This window comes from Pseudochaenichthys georgianus, chromosome 7 (genome assembly GCF_902827115.2).
Source record: "Pseudochaenichthys georgianus chromosome 7, fPseGeo1.2, whole genome shotgun sequence".
Taxonomy (NCBI): domain Eukaryota; kingdom Metazoa; phylum Chordata; class Actinopteri; order Perciformes; family Channichthyidae; genus Pseudochaenichthys; species Pseudochaenichthys georgianus.
Genome location: NC_047509.1, coordinates 44,378,376 through 44,397,086, shown reverse-complemented (window position 1 = coordinate 44,397,086; position 18,711 = coordinate 44,378,376). Strand labels below are relative to the sequence as shown.

The 18,711-nt window shown below is 46.9% G+C and overlaps 1 protein-coding gene across 2 annotated transcripts; it reads left to right on the top strand.

The window, feature by feature from the left end:
* The first annotated feature begins 9 nt into the window (after positions 1-9).
* LOC117450146 (arginine-glutamic acid dipeptide repeats protein) lies at positions 10-16,920 on the top strand. 2 transcript variants are annotated; one of them, XM_034088217.2, is made up of 7 exons: positions 10-342; positions 1,196-1,419; positions 1,513-1,557; positions 4,155-4,256; positions 10,468-10,581; positions 12,066-12,174; positions 14,975-16,920. In XM_034088217.2, the coding sequence occupies exons 1-7, from the start codon at positions 246-248 to the stop codon at positions 16,582-16,584; spliced, it is 2,301 nt and encodes a 766-aa protein (XP_033944108.1). In that variant the 5' UTR covers positions 10-245; the 3' UTR covers positions 16,585-16,920. The 2 variants fall into 2 exon arrangements, with proteins under 2 accessions (XP_033944108.1, XP_033944107.1); XM_034088216.2 differs by having other exon boundaries at positions 1,513-1,614.
* Positions 16,921-18,711: the final 1,791 nt, after the last annotated feature.

The window sequence follows — 18,711 nt, the reverse complement described above, 5'->3', positions numbered from 1 at the left end:
AAACGGAACGATCTGCAAACAGTCCCAGAACCGGGACGTTCACACCTTCACACTCTTATTATACATCCATTACTTCACATCGTAAACTTGCCGCTACATGTCCTGAGGTCCAGCTCGGGGGGCGGGAGCAGCCCATTCATGAAGGGGTTAAAGAGGAGCAGTCGGCCGCTCTGTCGCTGAGCCTCCGATGGAAGGAAGAGGTCCATGATCACTGAAGGGAGGGAGGAAGAGGTCCATGTTCACTGATGGAAGGAAGAGGTCCATGTTCACTGACCTGCCCCAGAGGACCGCTGTGGATCATAGAGTTTGTCTGGGCTCACAGGATGATGGACATACAGCAAGGTTAGTTTGACCAGTTCTCCTGTTACCTCAACGCTTTGACTCGTTCGTATATGTAACATAAATGTAGATGCAAATCAAACAAAGACGTTCAGATAGGGTGATGATTGTTTGTAGTAGATGTAGTATGTGTTTTGTTGATTTATCAAAAGATTAATGATGCATTCAGTGATGTGTGTGTGTGTGTGTGTGTGTGTGTGTGTGTGTGTGTGTGTGTGTGTGTGTGTGTGTGTGTGTGTGTGTGTGTGTGTGTGTGTGTGTGTGTGTGTGTGTGTGTGTGTGTGTGTCATTACTTCACTGCTCACATCAATACTGTACATACCAATGATATGGTCTCTTTATGAACTATGATTAATTGCTATAAATTAAACTAGCCAACAGTTTATAACAAGGAAAGATCTATTTAATTATTATGACTGGTGCATTAATATAGCAAGTGCTTTTATTTTATTATAAAACAATCTGTAAAAGGCCATTCTACATAAAAATACCATATTATATTTATTTCAGTAATATCCTGACATGCACGACTCTTCAGACTGTGTTTTGAGTACTCATTCCTTAGAAGCTCAGGTTAGCCCAGTCCCTGCAAACCAAATACCTGACTGAGTTGCCAAAGCAGTAAAATCGGGATGTTCTTCATGTTCATATTTTATTCCATTCTATTTCAATGTAAATACTGCTATAGTTTTATTATTTTGTAATGTTATTATAGTTTTACCTTAAAATAGTTCCCTATCTGTGTTTTTAATTTTTGTTTAACTTTTATGTACGCACCACGACACCAAGTCAAATTCCTCGTACGTGTCAACCTACCTGGTCACAAACCTGTTTCTGAATCTGATGTTCCTCACAGTTGTGGACCCCTCCTCTTGGCCGGACGTGGGCTCTCAGCCTCTGAGCGTGGAGGACCCGTGGAGGCTGCGTGTTTCCTCTGCTCAGGTTTATTCCATCGTGAAGAGCAGAGACACGCAGCACTTTGAGAGAGCGCTGAACTTTCTGGAAGACACACACAGACTTCTGCCCAGCCTGGTGGTGCCCATCAAACACATGAAGGTCATGTTCGGCCTCAAGACCCTGGTAGGAGACGAATCGCATCATTCAACATGCAGGGGAAATCCATCTCCAGTGTTTTATGCTAATCTCCATCTCTTGTAATGTGTCTTCTTCCAGCTCATCATGTGGATGCTCACAGAGAGGCGAGGAATGGTTGAGACTGTGTGTAAGATCTGCAAATTCTTTCCAAGTAAACTCCCTCAGTACCAGGATCAGTGTGTAAGTGTCATCTGCTCTGGGCAAGGGTGTAACTTTGGTTTGAGAAGTGGGGGGGACACAACACAGGGGGTCCTCCGCAATGAAACATTTTCTCAATTTAATTCCATTTCCTGCCTTTCTACAAATATATTAGGGACTATAGTGTTAACTAATCCAAGAATGTGTAGTGTATATAATGAGTGTGCACACTTATCTAGTGTCCTATCTAGTGCTGCGTACCGGTACGCCGAACCGGTACTGGACTTGTAAAAAGTTTCGGTTCAAGTCCGGTTAAAACCAGAACGTCGGGAACCGGTACTTGGACTCGCAAAAAACTAGCACTTACGTATATTCTGGTGTCTGTGGTTATTTAAACATTCCCTGATAAACGTTATTCAGTGTCAATAAATGAGTGCTAATCCCAGTGTGCTCAGTGTACAACATCACATGTCATTTCACCTTCGATTCACGGTTTGAAAAGGTAGCATTTCGCCACATGCTAATGATAACCGGAAGTGAAGAATTGTCAGAATAAAAGTATTAAGTTAATAGTGTGAACTTCCGGTTTTTTCAGAATAAAACTGATTTAAATTAAATAGTGTATTTAATTCAAAATTACGCCATATCAAACATTGATTTTAATTTCTAACAGTATGTATGTACATCACTATGTATGTAGTATGTACTGTATAATGTACACATGTAGAGTTGTAGAAAATACATGGTGTACAGACAGTATAGTACACTCTGCCTGTACAGTCACTACAGTGTAGCCTATATACTGTATAGTAGGTGTGTAACAGTGTAATGCGTATAGTCTACTCTACTCTACCTTTCAGCAACGTTTTAGGAATTTAGGCTCAGTCAGCTCAGGGACTGTTTGGTTACTTTAGTTTGGTAAATGAAATAAATGTTTGAACTTTGTAGTAGTTCACTGTAGTTGCTGTCATAAGTCATTTGTAGACTAAGTGGCAAAAAGTGTTTTTTTTACATTTGTACTTTGTAGAGAAATGTAGACACAAGTTGGAAGGGAGCACAATAAACCTGATGAGTTTGAATTTGAGTTGATTATGAGTTAATTTTCAATTGATAATTAGCTCACAATAAGTTCACTTTAGTTACTCACACAACTTGACACAAGCCATGGGTTCAGGTCCTGACCTGAACCTGAACCTCTGGACTTGAGTCCGGACCTGAACCTGAATGTGAGTCCAGGTACGCAGCACTAGTCCTATCCATGTGAACCTGTTTTATTTGTGATTACCTCACATCCTCTAGGGGGGTCCGGGGGCATGCACCCCGGGAAGATTGTTTTCTTTACATTGAAGTTAAAGAATCAATCTGGTGCACTTTGAGGGAAACATTAAGAGATGTATGGATACAGCTCTCAACACTAATATGAAACAGAACTGTATATATTTCAATAATAAATTGGAATATGCTCACAACTAATAACACATATTTGATCAACTCCTCTCTCCTATCTTTATCTTACCTAGTCTGCATTCTTTCTTTTTATTTATGCATATTTGACTAATCACTCCCCTTTCAAACTGTGTTTTTTATTTTGTACTGACCTATAGTACACATTGGAATGATGTATTAACTTATTTTATATACAACTAATATTACATAGATGGCCAAACCATTTGAGACCCACTGAGATAACTTAGACTCCCTGAGCTGACGTTACCTTTCTCAGTCCGACAGGAGAGAGCTCTCCCTCTCCTTATTGTTGAAACAGCTTCTAATCTCCGTTGGCTCCGAGCTAGCACCAGATGCTAACAACAACCCCTGTAACTTTCTCAGTCTCTCTCTCTCCTCTCTCTCTCAAAGTCCGACAGGAAAGAGCTCTCCCTCTCCTTATTGTTGAAACAGCTACTAATCTCCGTTAACTCCGAGCTAGCACCAAATGCTAACAACAACCCCTGTATCTCTCTCTCTTTCTATCTCTCTCACAAGATGCGCTCGCGCCACACACACACACACACACACACACACACACACACACACACACACTGTATTGCTTTTTATTAATTCTACCGTGTTGTGTAATGTTTATTTATACTGTTCATGCTCACTACTTGTAGCACTTCGGGATTTGAAATCAAATATGAAGTGCATTTCAAGTACTCAAATGCCGGGTATTCCAGGAAAAAGGCAAAATGAATGCGGTCTTTACTATAATTTGGACAATTTTGTACCAATATTCGGCGGGCCGGATTCAAAAGCCCAACGGTCCGTATATGGCCCACGGGCCTTAGTTTGCCCATGCCTGGAGTAGAGCAACACGAGCATTAGCCATTTTAGATTTATGAGGCGAGAGAGTGTTATTTCACCTAAATATTGGAGGGCAACATTTAGTAACTGTCTGTATATTGTTATTAATCAGCTATTATTTATTATGTCTCATTAATAAATGTTTCATTTAATTAATTAAAATAATCATAAAAGCATGTATTTTATATCATTGTCCAGTTAAGTCTTGCTGCTCTGTGCCTAACTAACATTTATATGAAAAGCATTTGTTTACCATGTGTTGTGTCCTGTATCTTGCACAGAGCCAACATGAGATGTTCCTCATGAGGAAGAACCATGTGGAGTTCAAGGCTCTGGCTCAGACTCTTGCTATGGACAAGGACAAACGTGAAGATTACATTACGGTATGTTTCCCTCCACACAGTGTCTGACACAGTAACAGCCGGTGCATGAGAGGATGCGAGTGTGTTCAAACAGCTGGCTCACACTCTCCTCAGTAGGTGATGCATGATTAGGGTTAAGCTGCTGTAAAACTGCTCAGGTTTAATGTGTATCCTGAGAGCCGTGGAATTGTTTTATTTGCCCTGTTTTTGTCACACCTCTCTAATTGGCTTTCTATCCAAAATGTTGCCCTACTGCAGCGTTTCTCAAAGTGTGGCGATATGTGATAGGTGGGTCGCGAATGGACGCGATGAACGGGAGATTATTATTTATTTATTTTTAATAAATTTTTTGGACCTCAGGCCGGAATCGAACCTCGGTCCTCGCGGGCGGTCGTGGACTGTTGCAGCTGTCTCACCACTTCATAAGGAGTTTAACCGTGACACTTTTCGAAATCCCGTTTGTGTCCCCCCACTTTACAAATAGGCCTATGTTTATTATTATTTTTTAACGCAAGCCGTCATCGCCACGGAGGAGCACACAGCCTCTGTGAGCGAGCGAGACAGAGAGAGCGAGAGAGAGAGCACACCTTTATCTATTTAATATAGTTTAGTCGTAAAAAAAATATAGTAAGAAATCATTCCAATGTGTACTATAGGACACATTGGAATGATTTAAATTATTACTACATTTTTACTACAGTACAAATAATAAAACAGTTTAAAAGGGGAGTGATTAGTAAAATATGCATAAATAAAAAGAAAGAATGCTAACTAGGTAACATACGATAAGAATAAACTAGTTTAAATGATTTGTTATTGGTTGTGATCATATTCTAAAGATGTTTGGATTATTGAAAAGTATACAGCTCCCTTTCATAGAGTGTTGAGAGCTGTATCCATAAATTCATGTTGTTCTCAAAGTGCACCAGATTGATGCATTTCACTTCAACATTAAAAAGAAAATCTTCCCGGGGCTGCATGCCCCTGGACCCCCCTAGAGGATGTTAGGTCCATCCCGAAATAAAGCAGGTTAAAATAATTAAATTGAATACATTTTCTTTTAGTAAACACTGAAAACGGGTCCCACATACCCAAACTGCAGTAAAAGTAGCTCACAACTTGTTTTATTTTTTGAGAGTAGCTCTCATCCTAAAAAAGGTTGGAGACCCCTGTTATAGAACGATACATTTGACCATTTTAACCTTGGCCTACCATTTTATTGGAACGATGAGGAACAGGTGGGGCTTGAAAAGGCCCACCTGTTCAAAGTGGGGAATGACAGAAAAGGTTTGAGAACCACTGGCAGTTTTCTTTGATAACCCTTCTGCCATGTCTATTCTTGTCATGCTAAGAAACATTGAAGTTGGACTTGCTGTAGGCTACGTTTTAATATGACAGAAGATGTAAAAAAAAACGAATGGTTTAATACTATAAACTGCACTGATGGGCTTAACCAGACACACACACACACACACACACACACACACACACACACACACACACACACACACACACACACACACACACACACACACACACACACACACACACACACACACACACACACACACACACACACACACACACACACACACACACACACACACACACACACACACACACACACACACACACACACACACACACACAGCAGAGGATCAGCAGAGTATTGATCATATCATTTTGTAAACAAATGAAGGATTTGGGTTTTATAATTGTGTCATGCTGCAGGCATGCAGCTTTGTCGGCATGGACTTCCAAGACACCACAAACAAAAACAAGCCAGATGTAATCATTTTCAAAGACTACTACAAAAGACCTCATTGCTTTATCTACAACAACATCCACAAAACACATACTGTTTAATACTGATCAAAGTAAGCACATTTCAAATGTTCCATCCTGGGATCACGAGTTGTATTGAAATGTCATGCACATTGACATTTTAGATCATCTTAGTATTTACAGAACACAAGAAAGATTTTAATATGTTCCAATATATGAACTTCAGTTATTCTTTAAAAAAAAGAAAGACATTATTCCACATCTTCTCAATATTGTCTGTTCACACACAAGGTCAATTATTTACTGAAGGTCAATTATACTCTTGTGCAATTACATTTGTTCTGGCTCTCTCTTTGCTGTTCAAAATAGAGTGGAATAAATCAAGCGGGTGATGGAAACAGTCGTATTGGATGATGAGAGGATGCTGATGCCCCGGCCACACGAGGACGAAAACTGCTAAACGCATAGGATTAACGCAAACGCAATCACAAACAAGCTTCCGTCCACACGCAATAGTTATCCGGACTGTCTGTCCGCACGAGACCGCTCCGTTTAGCTCCAACCGCTGGAGAAGCTGCAGTACATATGCCGAGCCTGTACGTGGCGCTGTAACTTCCTCCACAAAAGCAGCGAAGAAGCATGGTTGTCATGGTTTCCCTTCTGTTTATTCTCCGCGGTGGGGGCCGAGGGAACCGGGCAGAGTTTTTCGCCAGTCAACGTGTATTAAAGTTTAAATCTTCCGGACAAAATGATAAAAGTGCCGGTCAAAGGTCTTCTTTGTTATGACTCTATATAATATAATAATAAAATACACGGAGCCTCTCTTTTTCCTGCCTTTTTTCGGACAGCGTCAGTGTCTGTCTCATGCAGCAGCTGATCCAGTAACGAGTGACCCGGCCGACAGTAAAAATAAACATATTTATAACTAGTTTAGGGAGTTTGAGAGGTAATTAAAATAGCTAAGGGTGATGATCTGACTTGAAGTGTGTGTTTTGCTGCAGCGGGAGGAGCTGCAGGTGAGCAGAGCTGCGTGTCTCCATCCTGTCAGATTAGACTTCACTCATTCATTAGGTCCACATCGAGAGAAAGATAAATAATCTGAATTCAGGGTGCAGTTTACTTTGGGTGAGCAGCAGAGGTGGGGAGAGGTGGGGCTATTGCCTCATCATTATCAGAAAATGTTCGGATAGGGCGTACACACGGAGCCGTTGGACCCCCCAGAGCGTTGCGTATGCATTTCTATCCACCTTGGGACCCGTTATCGTTTCCGCAGTCGTTTTAGTGCCGTATTCAGTCGTCCTCGTGTGGCCGAACGGTCTACATGACACTAAACAGTAACGCAAACGACCGTTTTCGTCCTCGTGTCGCCGGGGCATGAGTCACTTTTGTCTCAAGTTATCATGCATTAGTCAGTGAGAATAAAACACAGCCGGTTTCTCTCAGCCCCGGATTGCCCTCCAGCAGAGGGCGCTGCAGGTCCACATTTATAGTGTTGCAATCAAAATGATTCAACCCCATTGCACATTAGGTTTATTGGCAAAATATACATTTCTCAGCTGTTTGCAATAAACAAATCACACAAGAACTGTTTCAATGAAAGTAGTTCAATGAAACTAATATTCCAAGGTTTTTGTTGACTACTCCAGTCTCAAGATGATTCTGCCCCCTGTCTCAAGCACACCTGGTGCAACTAATCAAGGGCTTCATTAGTTCAGGTGGGCTTGAGACAGAGCACTTAAATACCTGGGCTGCAGTCGGATAGTTTAAAAATCAGCTCCTAAGTTCTAACCCTATCGTCTATTCCTTGACCTCTGAGTGAAACGTCACGGGGTTAAGGGATAGTGGATAGGAGAATTTAAAAGGACTTAGGAGAAGAGACTGCGGTACTTTAGAGAATCCGAATGCACTTTCACTATCCGACGTGTTTATGATGCGCCAGCGGACGTCATTGTGTGCGTCTGCTGCTGTGGGGAAACTATGGAAACCACAATTTTCTATACAGCGGACGACAACATGGATGTTTAATAAGAACGAGGGACTACTGTAAACTCATCTAGAGACTCTGCTCCGTGCTCTGATGCTGCTGCTTTGCTTTATGAACGTGGACAACAGAGAAACATATTCTTCAGGACCAAAGCTGGAATTGAAATAAAAAAGGAAAGTGAAACTGCTCGTCACCCTCTCCCTCCGGTCCACATTAATACAAATGATCCCAATACGTATGATTGTATGAACTAAAGATCTTAAAATCAATACAGATGTATTTATTATAAACGTTAGTCCTTAACATCTATCACTGTGTATATCACCATTCAAACATCTTTTAAAAGTTGAACAAACCCCACACAGCTCAGTGAAGACTGAAATGTTGACTTTATTTGATCATTTCAGTAAAAACTAAGGTTCATATTTCTCTCTTTGATTATAATACTGATGAACGTTCAAAACAAAGCACTTTGGCAACTTACCACCTATGTTTTAAAAAGCTTAATAAGCACCGTAACATTCATGATATCATTTCTCCGTCATAATCGTTTTTTTCCGTGAACGGCCGACTGTTGAGTGACGGCAAATGCTGCGGCTGCAAGGCATTGTGGGGCAGCATTTTCGCTTCTCCTGCCGGTTAGGGAAGTCCAGTGGTTCCTAAGCTAAAGGAGGTTATAAAGGAAGTTTGAAACCTCCTTTCCTATCATTCTCATCATTCTAGAGTATTCGAACGGCACTTATCATGGCTGCCACTGAGGGACTTCCGGGTCATTTCACTCCTTTAGGAAGGTTCCTAAGCTAAATGGACTATTCGACTTCAGCCCTGGACTGGAGTGACCTTCGATTGCATGCAAAGTAATTGTCTAAAAAGTTCAGAGAAGAGATCATTTGCACAAACAAGGAAAAGAAAAGAAAAAGACGGCAAAAGCACCGCATGTTCCTAGAGATACAGGTGGAAGCATAGTTTGGCAGTTAAAAGTGAAAGGAACAGCGGCTACACTCCTGGACGTGGCAGAAAGAGGAAGCTACCAGCGACTGCCACCAGATTCCTGAGGAGGCAAGTGGTCCAAAACCCTCAAGTGACTGCAAAACCCCTGCAGCGAGACCCTGAAGGGCTCCATGCCCGGACTCCAAGACGTGCCCCACGACTGACCCCAAAAGCAGTCTGCTCCAATATGCTCAAACCCATAGAAATATGGAATTCTGTTCTGTGGAGCGATGAAACATTTGGGGCCTACGGATCAGCGTATGTGTGGAGGGAGAAGAATGAAGCACCTGCTGAAAGGAACAACCTGCCTCCAGCTAAGCATGGCGGTGGCTCAGCGAAGCATGGCGGTGGCTCAGCGAAGCATGGCGGTGGCTCAGCGAAGCATGGCGGTGGCTCAGTGATGCTCTGGGGCGGCACACACTGGAAACCTGCAGCGTGTGCAGGGCACGATTCACTCAAGAGTCAGGAGGTCTTAGGAGAAAGCGTCTGTGAGGAAGCTGAAGCTTGGACCTTCCCACGGGACAATGATCCCAAGCATACCTCAAAGGCAGACATACACTCCACCTTGTTTATTCCCCTTTCCGTCACGGATATAAAACTCTCCCTCGCCCTCCCTTCGGCCAATCAGACCACATCTCACTGCTGCTGCTGCCGAGCACACAGTGAAACGGGACAGACCGGTGACACGGAGCACACCGCCTGGAGGGAGGAGTCAGACTCAGCACTGCTTCCAATCTACGGAGTGGAGTGTGTTTGAGGACGAAGCCATCAACACACACACGGACACGGTCATCTGCTACGTTGGGAAATGCATCGATGACGTGGAACCCAAGGTTTCTGTACGAACATTCCCAAATCCAAAGCCCTGGATGAACAGCGAGGTGCGTGGCAAGCGGAAAGCGTGCACTACGCGCCCAGAGGTGGAGCTTCAGAGGAGTTCAGGGATCTAGGTTTGAACTCCGGAGAGCTATTCGCAAAGAGACAAAACACCCCGTCACGTTAGTTAATAGAGATACTTAAATAGTTCTTGTTTATTGCAAACAGCTGGGAAATTGTTTATTTTGCCAATAAACCTAATGTGCAACTGTATACAAACGCTATGCATACCGTACACACATGGAGCTGTACAAGTACTCAGAAGAGCCTAACGTGATGCCATGAGGAATGGTGAATGCAGCACTTGTCCTCCTTGTGTCACCAGGTCAAACAGGGAACATGCTAGAAGGTTCTTCAGAGAGGCTTTAGACGGCGCTGGGGAGTCAGAAACCTCTGGGACTCAGGATTTAAGTCCACTCTGCCACAAAGTGAACAACCAATTGGACACCATGACTGATGTATTCTGTGCACGACATTAAACAAGCCTTGATAACATAATCATGTAATAATGATACTTGAACTTTAGGTGTAGATTCTGAAATGAAAGCCGAGGTATTGGAGTGTAGGAAGTCTGACTGAGGGTGTTCACTGTTTCAGAATCACATGGAGGTGCAGTATGGAGAACACTACGCGCAGAAGGTGGAGGACCGACTGCTGCACTACCTCCAGCAGCTGGAGGCCGTGTTACCGGGAGACACACACATCGATAAGGTGTGTGTTCCATGGCAGCTGCTGCTTCAATGTGTGCTCGCTGTGTGGCCCGTGCTCAGAGTTCTCTTCAACGTGAACTGGTAGATGAGATGCACAACATGTTGTGATGCCATTTTACACTCAGTGTTATCAAACGTGAAACCTGGATAACATCTCGTCTAAAAAGTAGTTCAATCATTCCTGCAGTCACTATACCAGAACCAGAACCCGGTTTAACGGGAAGTAGGCTTACACAGACGAGGAATTGGTGTATGTGGTGCCGACGTAAGCACAGTCAAGAAGATGATACATTGTAAGAAAAGGACTAAAGAATGTTTTTTAACTATAACAAAAACCACTATTATAACATTGAAATATTTACATTAAATATAGCTATACCAAAAAACTACGCACAGTATAATATGCAAAAACTTGTTAGTTTAATATATAATAAAACACGTGCAGTATTGATACGGAAAGTGGAAAGCTGTTCAAAGAGGACGCTTTGAATATAAATGTGCTATTTGCAACGTCCCGATGTTTCCTGTGTAATCAGTGTAACTCATGGAGACGTGCTCATGACCTGTGACACGGTGAGGGTCTTTAGAGAGGCGGTGGTACCTGGAGACACGGTGAGGGTCTTTAGAGAGGCGGTGGTACCTGGAGACACGGTGAGGGTCTTTAGAGAGGCGGTGGTACCTGGAGACACGGTGAGGGTCTTTAGAGAGGCGGTGGTACCTGGAGACACGGTGAGGGTCTTTAGAGAGGCGGTGGTACCTGGAGACACGGTGAGGGTCTTTAGAGAGGCGGTGGTACCTGGAGACACGGTGAGGGTCTTTAGAGAGGCGGTGGTACCTGGAGACACGGTGAGGGTCTTTAGAGAGGCGGTGGTACCTGGAGACACGGTGAGGGTCTTTAGAGAGGCGGTGGTACCTGGAGACACGGTGAGGGTCTTTAGAGAGGCGGTGGTACCTGGAGACACGGTGAGGGTCTTTAGAGAGGCGGTGGTACCTGGAGACACGGTGAGGGTCTTTAGAGAGGCGGTGGTACCTGGAGACACGGTGAGGGTCTTTAGAGAGGCGGTGGTACCTGGAGACACGGCAGCAGTGACTGCAGCCGGTGGGATGGTTTGATTTGGAAGCGTTGACTCAGGGAAAGGAAGGACAGAGGTCTAATGAATAATAAGGCTTAACAACACCGTGTCCTTTTTCTCAAATGACATGAGAATTAAAAAAAGGTTTTTATACTAAAATTATTTCCTTTTTCTTTCTGCAAAAAGACTCGACAGTGTTTGCTGTAATGTCATTAGAGCAACATGTTGTGAATCCTTGACACGACACGGGTGGAAAGGACTCTTTGTGTTCCGCAGTGTCGCCTCTCGTCGTCACAAACTGTCACATCTAGCTAGAAGAACTTTCAGGACTGCACGGATGACTCGCCTGACGGCCTCTGACGTCAGCAGCACTTCACTCACTGATTGATTCCATGTTCCATGTGTGAGGCAGATCCTGAGGAAAGCCAGCCCCGTGACCGAGGAGGAGAAGCTGCTGCTGGACGTGATCACCTCCGACTCCACGAGCATCGCAGCGGCTCTGAACAAACTGCTGCGCTGCGGTAACTAACTCAAACCGTGCACGTGTGTTCCCCCGTGTGTTCCCCCCCGTGTGTTCCCCCCCCGTGTGTTCCCCCCCCGTGTGTTCCCCCGTGTGTTCCCCCCTGTGTTCCCCCGTGTGTTCCCCCGTGTGTTCCCCGTGTGTTCCCCCCCGTGTGTTCCCCCCCCGTGTGTTCCCCCGTGTGTTCCCCGTGTGTTCCCCCGTGTGTTCCCCCGTGTGTTCCCCCCTGTGTTCCCCCCCGTGTGTTCCCCCCCGTGTGTTCCCCCCCCGTGTGTTCCCCGTGTGTTCCCCCCTGTGTTCCCCCCCGTGTGTTCCCCCCCGTGTGTTCCCCCCCCGTGTGTTCCCCGTGTGTTCCCCCCCCGTGTGTTCCCCCCCCGTGTGTTCCCCCCCCGTGTGTTCCCCCCTGTGTTCCCCCGTGTGTTCCCCCGTGTGTTCCCCCGTGTGTTCCCCCGTGTGTTCCCCCGTGTGTTCCCCCCTGTGTTCCCCCCTGTGTTCCCCCGTGTGTTCCCCCCTGTGTTCCCCCGTGTGTTCCCCCGTGTGTTCCCCGTGTGTTCCCCCCCGTGTGTTCCCCCCTGTGTTCCCCCCCGTGTGTTCCCCCCCCGTGTGTTCCCCCGTGTGTTCCCCGTGTGTTCCCCCGTGTGTTCCCCCGTGTGTTCCCCCCTGTGTTCCCCCCCGTGTGTTCCCCCCCGTGTGTTCCCCCCCCGTGTGTTCCCCGTGTGTTCCCCCCCGTGTGTTCCCCCCCCGTGTTCCCCCGTGTGTTCCCCCCTGTGTTCCCCCGTGTGTTCCCCCGTGTGTTCCCCCCCCGTGTGTTCCCCCCCCGTGTGTTCCCCCGTGTGTTCCCCTGTGTGTTCCCCCGTGTGTTCCCCCGTGTGTTCCCCCGTGTGTTCCCCCGTGTGTTCCCCCCCCGTGTGTTCCCCCCCCGTGTGTTCCCCCCTGTGTTCCCCCGTGTGTTCCCCCGTGTGTTCCCCGTGTGTTCCCCCGTGTGTTCCCCCGTGTGTTCCCCCCTGTGTTCCCCCGTGTGTTCCCCCCCCGTGTGTTCCCCCCCGTGTGTTCCCCCGTGTGTTCCCACGTGTGTTCCCCCGTGTGTTCCCCCGTGTGTTCCCCCGTGTGTTCCCCCGTGTGTTCCCCCCCCGTGTGTTCCCCCCTGTGTTCCCCCGTGTGTTCCCCCGTGTGTTCCCCGTGTGTTCCCCGTGTGTTCCCCCCTGTGTTCCCCCGTGTGTTCCCCCCCCGTGTGTTCCCCCCCGTGTGTTCCCCCGTGTGTTCCCACGTGTGTTCCCCCGTGTGTTCCCCCCCGTGTGTTCCCCCCCCGTGTGTTCCCCCCCGTGTGTTACCCCCCCGTGTGTTCCCCCCCCGTGTGTTCCCCCGTGTGTTCCCCCGTGTGTTCCCCGTGTGTTCCACCGTGTGTTCCCCCGTGTGTTCCCCGTGTGTTCCCACGTGTGTTCCCCCGTGTGTTCCCCCGTGTGTTCCCCGTGTGTTCCCCCGTGTGTTCCCCCCCCGTGTGTTACCCCCCCGTGTGTTCCCCCCCCCGTGTGTTCCCCCGTGTGTTCCCCCGTGTGTTCCCCCGTGTGTTCCCACGTGTGTTCCCACGTGTGTTCCCCGTGTGTTCCCCCCCCGTGTGTTCCCCCCCGTTGTGTTCCCCCCCCGTGTTCCCCCGTGTGTTCCCCCGTGTTGTTCCCCCGTGTGTTCCCCCGTGTGTTCCCCCCCGTGTGTTCCCCCCCCGTGTGTCCCCCGTGTGTTCCCCCGTGTGTTCCCCGTGTGTTCCCCCGTGTGTTCCCCCCCCCGTGTGTTCCCCCCCCCGTGTGTTCCCCCGTGTGTTCCCCCGTGTGTTCCCCCGTGTGTTCCCCCGTGTGTTCCCCCGTGTGTTCCCCTGATCAACTCGTGTGTACGGAGAGCTGGAGCACGTCTCTCTGCTTTGAATTAGGCTTACCTTTATTTACTTACGGTTCCAGTTGTTTGTTTACACCTTCAACAGCACTGCAGCTTCATCAAACCAAGTATTAGATAATCATCGGAGGTCTTTCATGATCTGTCGTGATATATACAGTAACACACGTGACATGGAGCGTCAGCACATGGCAGCTCAAGTGAAAGCTCAATGTCTCTGTATGTGCACGATCACATTCTCTTCTTATGCAGATAGTGCTGGATCCGTCTGCTCTGACCTGTACTTTGTTTGTCCTTGTATTTAAAAAAAAAAAACGCTGTCTTTGAAGCATCAATCAATCAACCAACCAATCAATCAATCAGTCAATCAATCAACCAATCATTCAATCAATCAATCAACCAATCCATCAACCAGTCAATCAACCAATCATCCAATCAATCAACCAATCAATCAATCAATCAATCAATCAGTCAACCAATCAATCAGTCAATCAATCAACCAATCATTCAATCAACCAATCAATCAACCAATCAATCAGTCAATCAACCAATCAGTCAATCAATCAATCAATGTTTATTTATAGCCCCTTTATCACAAATGTTACATTTGTCTCAGTGGTCTTCACAGTTTGTACAGAATATCAGTATGACAATACGACACCCTCTGTCCTTAGACCCTCTATCCTTAGACCCTCTGTCCTTAGACCCTCTATCCTTAGACCCTCACATCGTACAAGGAAACACTTCCAGAGAAAACCCAGTTTAAAGGGGACATGGGAGAAACCTCAGGGAGAGCAGCAGAGGAGGGATCCCTCTCCCATTCCATTAGCAAAGAAAGATTGCTTTTATATTTAGCAGCTAATCTTCTGATGATAGTACACATGTGTTCCTCACTGTGCCTTCCTCTGTCCCTTTAGATGTGGCTTTGTGTCGTCGGGCCACGCCTCCTCAGTCCTCAGCACATGGGAAGAATGGGATGGAGAGCTCCAGACTCTCAGGGTCTGCTCTGCATGTCAGTGCTTCAAAGGACCTCCACGAGTCCATGGAGGCCAACACGTCCCTTCAGAACCCTCCAGTGGTTCTTCAGCGGGGGGGGGCTGAAGGAGACGGTGCTGTGTCGTTGAAGAATGAAGACGATACAGATGTTAGCAGACGGCAAACAGAGGAGAGCGTTGAGTTGGTCATGAGGGTGGGTGAAGACCTCCGTGACAGGGACATGAGTCGGAGCAGCAGCGGGGGCGTTCAGGAAGCCCCCCCCTCGCCTCAGTTCTGCGCCAAGCACCAGCGCTGGGTGGAGAGCATCCTGCAGCAGTGTCCTGAGGAGTGCTCAGAGGAGCTCCGGGACAACGTCTCTGTGTCTCCTTTACTGTTCCAGTCGCCCTCGTCCAACACTACATCTCAGGACTTCACCCCCTCTGGTCTCACCCCCTCCCCCTTTGACCAAGAGCTGCCACCTTCAGAGACCTGCACCCATCTCCAGACAGCAAACCCTGAGCAGAGTTCTGCACCACCGGGATCATCAGCGGATCCAGTTCTGCTGCCGTCGCCCAGAGACACTCAGCTGCCCCCCCACTCGACGCCGGCCGTCCGACTGCTGGACATCACTTACTTCAGAAGGTTCTGCCATCTCTCTAAACCCCATCAAGCACCGTTCCATCCCTCCACCGTGTCTCTACACCAACAGGATGCTTGTTGCTCTCGTCTTCAGGTACCGACCTCTCCACGCTGCCGTACCTCAGGGAACACTGCTTCAGCTGGAGGAGCAATGCTCGTCCAGCATGCTCCCCAGAACACGACACGCCAGGTGCTCACAGCTGGGTCTCAACGTGCATCTGCCCCCACGAGCTGTCAACCTCCACTTAAACAATCTTTTTCAAAACTTTCAAGAAAGTACAGATGGCCTTGTATCGACAGCAGAGCTTCACCGGTTCTGGACAGATTGAATCAAAACACTTGTCCGACCGTACCAGAACTCAGCGTCCCTCGGCCTCCTACAGAAGAGGCTTCTCGCGCTGCGTCCCCTTCATCGACTTCATCTCAACCCGTTGTCCCTCAGAACTCCTTCAAACCTCCTGCACAAAACGCCATTCATGTTCAACCATCATACTCCACCGTCGTCGTCTCCTCTCCCCCCCCCCCCGAGGCCCCGGTGGTCCGGGTGGAGAGCAGCAGGGTCCGGAGAGATGGGCTGAGGTTGTCTCTGCACAGCCAGGCCGTGCTGCTGCAGTCCCGGCTGCTGCAGCCCTGCGTGCCTCTGAGCAGGCTGAGCGCTCAGGAGTGCTACAGAATGACAGGGTGGAGGTCCTCCAGCAGAGGGTCCGAGCCGGGGGTACGAGGCAGACACGATGACAATGGGAGGGAGGAGGAGGAGGAGGAGGAAGAAGGTGCCTTTGATCCCAACATTCTTTATTCCAGTTATTCTTCAAGTAGTGCTGACGACTCCATGGACCCTGATTACAAACCTTGCTTGAAGAAGAGAAGACTACTCTTAGAATATGAAACTGCAAGGACCATGGGTCATACTTAAAAATGTTTAAATATACGGACTATAGCCGGATGCAAACTTGCTTTTTGACATTAATGATATCGATATTTTGACTTTTAAAAAAGCAACAACATATTAGCAGAGTACATTTTTAACATAAACAACATTTGAATTAGTACATTTGACACTGTAAATATCAACATCCTTTGTATAAAATATGAAATGGTGACACTGTTTCTTAATTCTTTGTTAATTATTCTTGTAGCATATCCCTCTGGCAGATGTGTCTGAAATGTGTGGGTGTTTGGTGACAACAGAAAATGGTTTGTTAGTGTTGAACTGTTGACAAATTAGAATAAATAATCCAGTGGGGCCAGAGATGTGACTTGTTGTTCAGTCTTCCAACTCCAGACTAAAAGTGTTGAATGGATTGATGACATTTATACAAGTATGGCTGTTCTGTGAATTAAAAATCAAAATGATTGATTTATATAAAGCCATTTGGGCACACTGTGGATGTAGTGTGCCTATTACTGCATTCACAATGTCAAGCAGCATTGGATCTATACTGTACATGTTATGGCCCTTTTATATTGGGAGGAATAATCAAGATTATAAATGGCGTTTCCTCCAGGGAGGGAAATTATACATCCATGGGAAATACCCAGAAACCACAAATCCTTATATGTGGTTCTAGACAAAAGCAATGGATCTCAGGACCCTTGATTAAGACAATCTAGTAGATCACAGATCAACACTTTGTCATCATTTTAAATTATATTTTAAACAAAGTACATAGAAGCTACTTCCTAAGCATGTAAACCATTCCTCACACATGTTACACAATTTAAATAAATTACCAATTAAAAATAAACGTATCAGACTGTATACGACAACACGACACCACCCATTGGTTTCTGGACTACGTCTTTGAAGCTTCAAGGTCTGGCATTTTGGCCGAGCCTTCTTGCTTTTTTCTTTCTCCATTGTTGTTGTTTTTTGTAACTGGAAACAGTGGAGCAGAGTCCTGAAAGGTGAAAATATAAATACATTTTAGGCGATCAAAATGTATCGGTTCATTTTTATGAAGTGAGCACACCACAGTCAATGGTTCTATTTCGTATAAGGCTTCGCCCTCTATCGCTATTGGGTAAACCCGACTGCACGCGTGCAGCACTGACAGACTTATTCCACGCCCACCTACGACGTGGGCCCCACCTCCAGGCTCACTTCCGTATAAATAGGAAGTAGGCCCTACAATCCGCTCCTACTTTTCTTCAGCACTCCGTTGCAGAAGCATTGACAGGCAAAAACGGTTCTTTTGAGAGCTACCTCTCAAAAACAAAGATTCCTCCTAAAAAGCTTTGTTTTTCTAACATGGAGACTGGACAGGAAAGTCAAGGCTGTGTCAGGGATTGCCTCGTGTGCGGGTCGGGCTACACCATGAGCTTTGACAGGCACTCACAGTGTGAGTCTTGCCTGGGAATAGAGCATGCGAACGCTGCTCTCATTCCCGGGGTAGCATGCTCGCATTGTGCCCGTCTCCCGCTGGCCCTCAGACAGCAGAGAGCGGACGCTCTCGCTGCTGCAGCTGCCGAGGACCATTGGCACGTCCGGGAGGAGTACTCCGGGGACAAAGCCATTGACTTTCTGGAGCAGAGTGGAGGGCACGAGTCGGACGACTACGTCCCCTCCATACAGGGATCGACGGGTGATTCCCCCATTATCTCTCCCCTCTGGACGGAGGAGACAGATAGGGAAACCGGTGTAGGTCCGGTGTATGATCCCGTGATCCCTATCTCCGCCAACACAGCATTGCCGTCGATTGGCGGGATTCTCCTGGAACTGCCAGAGATCATATCCAAGGCGGCCGCTGTTGCGAGGTGGGGGTTTTTACAACCCAACTCCTCACCGCGTGTTGTTTTGACGAGTCCTGCTTGAAATCATAACAGGGAAGGAATTAGAAGACACCAGGATACCAGTTAAACAATAATCCGTTTTAATTAAACAAAGTAGTATAATGCAATACGATATAATATAATACATTACTTATACAATTCAAAGAGTCATATAAGCAATGTGTGGAGTACTCCCGCCCTTATTCACGCCCTGCGGACATCCTATCGTCTTGACAGCGCATGAAGAGAGACCCAACCACCAGAAAAACAT

Excerpts from the sequence above, each read along its gene's own strand:
- LOC117450146 (XM_034088216.2), top strand. The coding sequence starts at position 246 with ATGGAAGGAAGAGGTCCATGTTCACTGACCTGCCCCAGAGGACCGCTG. Across the intron at positions 1,615-4,154 it reads CTCAGTACCAGGATCAGTGT|AGCCAACATGAGATGTTCCT; the intron begins GTAAGTGTCATC and ends TATCTTGCACAG. Across the intron at positions 4,257-10,467 it reads AACGTGAAGATTACATTACG|AATCACATGGAGGTGCAGTA; the intron begins GTATGTTTCCCT and ends TCACTGTTTCAG.